General features: G+C 34.2%; 1 protein-coding gene across 1 annotated transcript; it reads right to left on the reverse strand.

Moving 5' to 3' along the window:
* LOC107627745 (D-glycerate 3-kinase, chloroplastic-like) lies at nucleotides 2,868–8,659 on the reverse strand. The gene is made up of 11 exons (XM_021117043.1): nucleotides 8,530–8,659; nucleotides 6,860–7,032; nucleotides 6,026–6,158; nucleotides 5,356–5,741; nucleotides 5,142–5,221; nucleotides 4,973–5,024; nucleotides 4,758–4,871; nucleotides 4,224–4,453; nucleotides 4,022–4,126; nucleotides 3,519–3,585; nucleotides 2,868–3,244 (listed from the first exon to the last, which is right to left on the reverse strand). The coding sequence occupies exons 1-8, from the start codon at nucleotides 8,657–8,659 to the stop codon at nucleotides 4,316–4,318; spliced, it is 1,206 nt and encodes a 401-aa protein (XP_020972702.1). The 3' UTR covers nucleotides 2,868–3,244; nucleotides 3,519–3,585; nucleotides 4,022–4,126; nucleotides 4,224–4,315.

Here is a 9,241-nt window from a genome sequence, read left to right on the forward strand (position 1 = left end):
AGGGGGAGGGGGACGGCGGCGGCGTTGGTGGTGGTATTGGTGGTGCTGGTGGTGGTGTATGTTGGTGTTGGTGTTGGTGTTGGTGGTGGTGGTGGTGGTGGTGGAGGAAGTAATTATGTTGGTAGTGGTGAAGGTATTTTTGTCCAAAAAAAATAAAAAGGACCATTTTAATACGAATAAAAACGTTAAGGACGATTTTAATACGAAAATTACAAGAAAGACGATTTCGATTCTAGCACTAAACTTTAGGGACCAAAATCATACTTACTCCTAAATTATACAATTACCCACTTTGGGCTATAATTTAATTACCAATAGTTTAACCATAGTTAACATAACCACCAATTAGAGAGTGACATGTCATAGAGGGTAATGTATATGTTATTATAGAAAGGGTAGAATAGAATTTACCTATTTAATATGGTTGATAAATGTTTATATCTTTAAAAAAGAAATATGATAACCGGGGTCTGCTATTCTGATCTCTTGGTCTTCTTTGTTATTATTTTTAGAGAAAAGGACAAATAGGTCCCTGACCTTTTGTTCTGCGGACATTTTTGTCCCTGACCATTGAAAAATACTTTTAAGTCCCTGACCTTCACAAAATTTAGACGGATCAGTCCCTCCGTCCAAATGACTCCGTCAGGGACTGATCCGTCTAAATGCCTCTGTCAGGGACTAATCCGTCCAAGTTTTGTGAAGGTCAGGGATTTAAAAGTATTTTTCAATGGTCAGGGACGAAAATGTCCGCGAGACAAAAGGTCAGGGACCTATTTGTCCTTTTCTCTTATTTTTATTTTTGTAACAAATTAAAGACCGTTGAAACCTTCACAACTGACGCAGTCGTCATCACCTAATCGCTGTTCAGTCTTCACTCGGTCAAACCTTACAAACTGGAAAACTGTTAAATTAAATTAATTAAAGTACGTAACAAATTCCGCTCTGCATGATAACGTATTTGATTGTCTTCCTCAACTCCATCCTCTTGTTTTAGCAATTTCCAATATTTTTCGCTTGACTAATTTCGTCCTTGCTTTCTAACACGTGTATCATATGATGCTTTCATCAACTAATAAAGTTAAAAATAAAAAAAAAAGTGTTTAAAATATAAAAAAATTAAGGTACAAAATTGAGTTATTCTTTAACATATTATTTTTTCCTAAAATTTAAGTTATAAAAAGAGGCATATAAATAGTTATAAATATATTTTTAAGATTTATTTGAATCTGTTGAATTTATGTTTATAATAGAGGAGAATTATGCAGAATTGCAGAAGTGAGAATTAAAGAAGTGTGAATTCACTATTTTCTTATATTAGAAGAAACTGATTGTTGTATTTTATTTCTCTGACGTTATTTTGAAAGGTGAACCTTTTTTTATATATTATAGTCTCTAGAAGTCTTCTAACTAACTCTCAAGTCTAGCTAACCGTTTTCCTTCTCAACTAATTCAGTTAGAGGAGGATTACTCCTATCAGCCCCCTTAAACTCAAGGGAGGTATAGGAGCTACCTTGAGTTTGGTCTTAAATTTTTCAAAAGCAAGTAAAAGACAGAGGCTTGGTGCATATGTCAGCAACTTGTTCCACATCTGAGACATGTACAATGCGTAGTTTGTGTTGATTTACACTGTCCATATGTCTATGTTTTCTTTTAGCCCTCCCATTTTATTGATGGGTGTAAGGGGCGAGAAAATATGTGTTCTATGCCATGAGTTGTGAGAAATTCTGTAAAAGAGTGAGAGAGATATTCCCTTGCATGATCTGACTATAATGCTTTAATCTTGAGTCTAGTGTGATTTTCAATTTGAGATTTGAATTAAATGAAAGCTTGAAGAGCATGTGCTTTTGAATGTAATAGGAAAATAGAAGTGTATCGAGTAAATGCATCTATAAATGAGTATAGTAACTAAAACCATTATGGGACAGATTTGGGGAAGGACCGCAGATATCAGTGTATATCATTTCAAGAAGCATATGAAATTGAAAATCATCTTTAGCAAAATCTGCATAAACTATCTTTCTTTATTGAAACTGAAATAGGTATATTACAAGAGTTGATGACTTAACAATTTTTTATGAGGCATTGTTGGGAATAATACACCATTCACCCTTGAGAAAATACCTTTCACAGAGAAATAAAATAGACACAATCACAACACACACTACAACATTTTCAGGTTGAGGCAACATTTAAAAAGTGTTGCCTAAAGGCTGACAAAAGGTTGCTTTTGATCTATGGCAACACTTTTGGACCTAAGGCAACGTTTTTGGGCGGCGTTGCATATGCAGCCGTTGCCTTAGATCAAGGCAACACTTTTTGGTTTCAAAAGCGTTGCTTTTGAGAGCAACAAAAGCAACATTTGGTAAGTGTTGCCTTTGGTTAAAAAACAACAACACTTCAAAGGTGTCTTTGAGACAACACTTTTGCAATGTTGTCTTTTCTCATATTTTGACCACTACTAAAAAATATTGCCTATTTGCAATAAAATTCAACCCTTTTATGTGTTGCTTATAAGTTTGAATTTGCAATACTTTAAAGTGTTGCCTATTAGTTTTGAATATGCAACCCTTTAAAGTATTGCCTTTTCTTTTGGATATGCAACCTATACAAGTGTTGCTTTTTCTTTTGGATATGCAACCATACAAGTGTTGTCTAATATTCAAAATATGCAACTAATAAAAGGGTTGCCTTTTTGATAAAAATAAAAATTATTTTTGTAATAAAAATACAAAAAATTAAAATTTACAATAAATTTTTTTGTTTATACATGTGTAATTATTTTAATTAATAAATAAATTTGTGCACAATAGAAAAAAATTATAAAAGAGACAAAATAACTAATAATAAAATTCTAATTAAAATAGTTATTAAAAAGTTCAATTAGTATTTCAAATACATGTTCATCAATAATTCTCAACAAAATAATAAAATTCTTGTCTAACAATAATTGTCATAACAAAATAGTAATTAATATTTATCAAAAAGATGTCATAGATTGACCAAATACAAGCTGAAACTAATTAATATTTTGCGATTTCGGGTTGATCGTTAAACTTCAATGGCAAGGTGATTTCCATCAATATAAGAGACATTAGTGGAAGAATGGTAACAGAGGTATCTGCAGGTGGCTTCTGTTAATACAGCATAGTAACATCAGGAAGGATCAAAGCAGACAAAGGAACAAGCTGAAACTGACCACACCAATGCTTCAAATTGCAGTTGTGGTTATTGTGCAATGTGGCACCTGCATGATGCAGTCCACAATTTAAAACCTTGAATCAAATCACAATCCAGTAAATGCAGGTTTTGGCATAAAAGAGGTAAAAGATAATAGAGAGCAGTATAATTAACTAACAACAAATGGAGGATACAAACATTTATTCTACCCGAAGCATGGAAAATGTAACTACTGCACAGAAAACCATGCATACCTAGTTTTATTACATCTTAGCAAATCCTATGGGATAAAACAGGAATTAAGGATCCGTAGCACTAGGATGTAACAGAATAAGACTAACCTCAAATTTGGTCTACCTTTGCAAGTGTTTCCCCAATCAGTTTCTTCAAAACACTCTGTCCAGGATCCTACTCACCAAATTTTCTAGTTAATAAGAATTAGACATGGACAATACTAAAACGCAAGTTCTTGTTAGGTTGGTTGCTCAGTGTGTAATAGTTCAAAACTTGAACTGAAAAGCATCCATTTTATTGTTTGAAAGACAGTGGATGTTCCCATCATATACAAGCAAGACCATAATGTTTATCAAAATTGTGTAATTCTATTTCATAGGTGGGAAACTGGAAAGTGACTTCTCTCTGAATTATTGAAATCATAAACCATCATAACTATGACATCCATTTATATTCTTATGGAAAATCACCAGTCATTTAAAAAGTTAGAAACAAAATAGGCAAACTACCTTTATTGAAATCATAAACCATCATAACTATGACATCCATTTATATTCTTATGGAAAATCACCAGTCATTTAAAAAGTCAGAAACAAAATAGGCAAACTACCTTTTCTGCTCTCCACACCAGATATCTATGTTGAGCTTCGAGATTCCGGGAAATCTGGGATTCATCAGTCTCTTTAACGGATTTGCTTACCAACTCCAATCATACCTACAAGAATAATATTCAAAGGTCAAGAATTAGAAAGCCTACTGAGATTACCCTTAGCAAAGCATGATTTATTAATGTACCATGTTGCTGGGATTACCTTGTAATAATCCTTGAATGCAGAATATAGAATTTCATAATTTTCTGGGCTTGAATTGAACTTTGTCCAAATGACAATTGGTGAAAAGAACTTTATAGATTCACTTGTGAGCTTCCCTCCCCATGGAAAACTAAATATGAATTTCTAGTTCTGACCTGAAGATCAACAGCCTTCACAACTTCCGTAGGAAGAGGCTTGAAGCCGAGCATCCAACCCTCAAATAACACAACCTAGACAGTCATTCGTGCACAATAATTGAAGTATTAAAAACTCGACATCTGTATTTGTTTCATGGCAGGGCTAACCCCAAAAATTTCATTATACTCTTAAGTTTAGTTCAGCCAGAAAACCATTTTTCTTTTTTTTCCAAAGCTGGATATCACCAACCTAATAGCCTTATAAAGAATTCATGTTAATCGACATCAATAAGATTTGGTCTGTTTGCCTTTACTTCATCGGTTACAACGTGACATTAATTTGTCACGAAAAAAGAAAAAGAAAAGGGATTAAGAATTACAATAGATAATATGTTACCGTAAGGGGTCCTTCGACCTCTGGCCAAGTTGAAGGATCAGCTACTCTTCGACAAATCATGTGGATAACTACCTCAAGAAGGGAATTTCCCGGATTAGCTTCTCTTAGTTTACCCTGCAACCAAAATACATAATTTGTCAACAAAACAAAACAAAAAAAGATCAAGATGGTGGCACTAATGGAAAAGGCACGAGGTGATTACGGCTTTCTTATACCTGACCTTCAGCCGTCAAATAAAAGTCATCTATAGATATTGTTGCCGACTTCCTGAGAATTTCACCATATGATGTATCAGTCATATGTTAGCACACTTCACTTTCAGACAGTAATTAGTACAACAAAGGATAATAAATATACACGATTGCTTCGAAGTTTAAAGCAAACCTGCCAGTCTTCTGAAAAAGATAATCAAGAGCAAAGACAAGGGTCGTCTTTCCACAACCTTGGGGAGCACTAAATCCAATCTGAGCAATAGTGCAGAAATATTTATGATTAATTGATCATCACTAATATTCGGTATAGATGAAGGAAATTAATAGTAAGCTGCATAAAAGAAAATGAAACATTATAAGGGAAGAGAGAAGTGTGCAATACACACTACTAAAGGAGGTACATCTTCTTCATTTTTGAATGTCGACCAATGTTGCTTAATCTGATCTTCACACCAGAGGAAGACCGGTATATAATATTGATAGATCCTAGCTTTTTGAGGCACCGTTAAGTACAACTCGTTCAACTGAAACAATTGAGATAGCAGCCGACCGTATAACAACCACTTATCTATGTACTCTGCAACCATTTCTGCAGTCACACCTATTTTTTCTAGCAAAGGCCCTGAGCATATAAACTCAAAAAGGTCCTGCACAGAGGAAACTTGAGCCGGTTTCGTAGGGAATACGGAATATAAAGGACCTTGCCTGTATTCATTGATGCCAAAAGTATTTGTTGAATTAAAACCGTGTTGCAGCCATGAATTTCCACTGCCTACATGAAGGAATTGGAATCATAAATGGTAGCTAATTTTTTGCAGAATCACATGAACATACTATATCAGCTCCAGAAGAAGAGGGGAGGAAGAAAAACAAACGGAAAAAATTGCAGCACAGTGTATAGATTCACATAATTTAGAAAAACACGTTTCAAAAACTAGTCCAATAAGTACATGATGAAGATTGATCCATCCATTTCAAGATAACCTCCATTATGACCATTATCTTAATTGATTCAGAAGCTCGTAATCTTAAGCCAAAGATATTCGCCATTCTCACCTTGTAGTGATGTGTTTCTTGGGAATGATCGATGATTTTTAGTTGTTTCGTAAGCCTCCGAGAGAGTTGCCACTGTAGCTTGTGCAGCAGAATATGCAACCTCTGATCCAACCAAAGCTGACAGAAAAGCAGCCTGCAAATAGGAAATTCAATACTGGCATAAAAGTAGTAAATGTTATTTAAGTTAATCATCATCCCCCTCCTTCACAAGCTCCCTCCCCTGGCCATAACCCTCCATATACTCCAATAGTCCACCAGGAACACCAAGATCATCACCTTCTCCATATCTACCAACACCAATTTCTCAACCACCTTATCATACTTATCATACTCCACAGGCTCCTTCCCCTGCTCATAACAACCATCACCTAATCCTCCATATGTTCCATCACCAATTTCTCAAGCTCCTTCGCCTGCTACCCACAACAACCATCACCCAAACCCTCCAAAAACACCATCACCACTTTCTCACCCTCCCTATAGTGCTGCTGCTCCAACACCAACGTCATCACAACCACCATACAATACTTCCCCTGTTTAATATAAGAAACTACTTATTTGTACTTGGAGAAAAACAAAAGATAGAAGAAAGAGTAACCAATGACTGAGACAATATAACAAACAGAAAGAGCGCAAAGCTGAATAACAAGCTTAGTGATAAATATAACAAACATAAGGCATAAGGAACAAATATAAAGTGAAATAATTCTCAAACAATTCAAATTCAAAGTAACAACAGGAATGCTATTTGCGTGACCTAAACTTGTCAATGGGAAGGATATGTAAACAGGTGCTAAAATAGAGCAGAAAAAAGAACGGTAGAATCATCAATACCTGCAGAAGAATGCCAAAAATGAGAATCTCACCAAAAACATGAGCAGTGATAATCGAACAATGACTGGCGGTGATGAACGTGAGCAGAGAGGATCGAAGCTCGACGAAAAGAGAAGTAGAGGATCGAAGCTCAACAAGCAGATGATCGAATCTCAACAAGTAGAGAATCGAAGCTCAACGAGGAGAGGAGCAGAGGATCGAAGCACATTGACGAGCAAAGAGGATCGAAGCACATTCACGAGAAGAAAAAATCGAAGCTCATTAGCGAGCAGAGATTGATATCGAAGCTCAATAAAGAAACGCGCGTCATCATCGAATGGATTGAAGAACAACAGACGAACGAAACATTTGGAATGAATTGAGGATTTTGTGATTTTATTAATTGAAATATTTTAGGAATTTTGTTAGGGTTGTGGTTTTAGGAACGAAACATTTTGGATGGAATGGATTGGAGTTTTCTTCTCCCTTTTTCCTCTTTCTCTACACAATATAGTTTATTTTTGTTTTTTAAAAAATATTAAAAAATTTTAAGCAACACTTGAAACGTGAAGACTAAAATAAATCTAAAGGCAACTTTTAAAAAAAATAATATATTATTTTTATAATAGTTATTTTTGTATATTTAATATAGCAACATTTAATAAGTGTAATATATAAATATTATAAATGTTGTTTGTTTAATTTATTAAAGCAACGTTTTTTATATGTTTTTTAAATTGATAAAAAATAACAGTTATTAACAAGGTGTTGTATTAGCTTTATTTTTTTGCAATAAATTTTAAGTGATGCTTTTAACCACTTTAGACAACATTTTTTAAGGGTTATTTATCGCATATGTTGCAATAGCTCAAAAATGTTGTAGTGACAAGAATTTAACGAGGAAAACCCCAATTACTGGAGAAAAAAAAACCACGGCCGTTGTCAAATGACAACCAAAGAATATCACTATGTGAAAATTGTTACAACACATAAACTTCTTTCTCTCTAACACCGGCACCCCAGTACACCCACACTCTCAAAGCAAATATTTAACTACACCTCACAACACTCTCTAATCAAAGAATATAGAGAAAAAGAAAAGTCAGATACAAGCTTTAAATATTTCCGACTGGTGCAAAAAATATAGAGAACTTAGCCTCATATTTATAGCCTAGGCCACCCACTCAATTTGCTATCCTAAGCAATGTGGGACTAATTCAACCAAATCCTAACAGACATGACCTAACCTATCATGGCAAACAGAAATAGATAAACATTTAGCACCAAACACACGAGGATAAGAAGAAACAGATGTAGAATCTAAAGGATTACAATAAAAATTAGGCATAACAGTGGGAAGAACTCGAACAACATTGCTTGAAGGACAAGAAACAGTAGCACAAGTCATAAATTAGAAACAGATGATGGAGATCTAGAAATAAAAAGTCGATGAAATTGATATACACTGTTTTTAGGCACTCCTTGAAGCAGAATCTGATGAGTTCTCTGAAATTTAACTACACAATGATTAGCATGAAATTTAAAGAAATAATTGTTATCTTGAGCATATTTTTGCACATTTATTAAATGTTCAGACATATCAAAAGCATGAATTAAATTTCTCAATAAGAACTTTCGATTTGTATTAAGAGATATCAAATAACCATGAACAATGTATGAGATACGTGTACCTATTTCATTTCCTAACAACACCTGATCTGGATCTGTAAATTCTGAGGCAGAAAGTAAGTGTGATTGATCAGGTGTTATATGATGTGAGGCTCCCGTATCATTTTTAGAGAAGTTTGAAGTAGTGGCCATAAAAGATCTTGGATTGTGAAAACTTGATGGAGTGAAGAAGGAGAAAATGATGAATTTGTTGAATTTTGACCAGAACAAGATTGAGGAAGAAATTGCTGATCATATCTGTGAAAATATGAAATGACAGTGTGACTAAACTTACCACAAAGTTGACATTGTGGGCCTTGATGAGAATGAATTCAGAAATCTTGATCCTCTACCATAACCTCTAGTAGCTCCTCTTCCTCCTCTTGCCTGAAAACCTCTTCTAAAACCTCTACTAAATGATGTTTGAGTAAAATTGGATTGTATTTGTCCCAGATCAGTTTTTCGAAATCTCTCAAGCATATCTTCATGCCCAAAAAGTAAAGATTCTACTTCCAAAAGTGTGATGATTTTAGATTTTGACATAACCAATAAAAGGAGTAGAAAATATTCTTCTGTTAACCCATTAGAGCATCAATGTGCTCATTTAGAGTGAGTTCACGGCCAATTGCAGCTAAAGAGTCTATCTGAAGGGTATTTACAAATTTGATTAATTAATATTATTAATATTATTGATATTATTATTAATATTATTAATATTAATAAACGGTTACTAAC

Source organism: Arachis ipaensis, chromosome B02, assembly GCF_000816755.2.
Source record: "Arachis ipaensis cultivar K30076 chromosome B02, Araip1.1, whole genome shotgun sequence".
In the NCBI taxonomy this organism is placed as follows: Eukaryota; Viridiplantae; Streptophyta; class Magnoliopsida; order Fabales; family Fabaceae; genus Arachis; species Arachis ipaensis.

Bases quoted from the DNA above. Each gene is read 5' to 3' on its own strand.
- LOC107627745 (XM_021117043.1), bottom strand. From the start codon at position 8,659: ATGGCCACTACTTCAAACTTCTCTAAAAATGATACGGGAGCCTCACAT. The intron at 7,033-8,529 runs GTACACGTATCT...CTCCTCGTTGAG, and splicing joins GTTGTTAGGAAATGAAATAG to CTTCGATTCTCTACTTGTTG. The intron at 4,454-4,757 runs GTAACATATTAT...ATGACTGTCTAG, and splicing joins AGGTCGAAGGACCCCTTACG to GTTGTGTTATTTGAGGGTTG.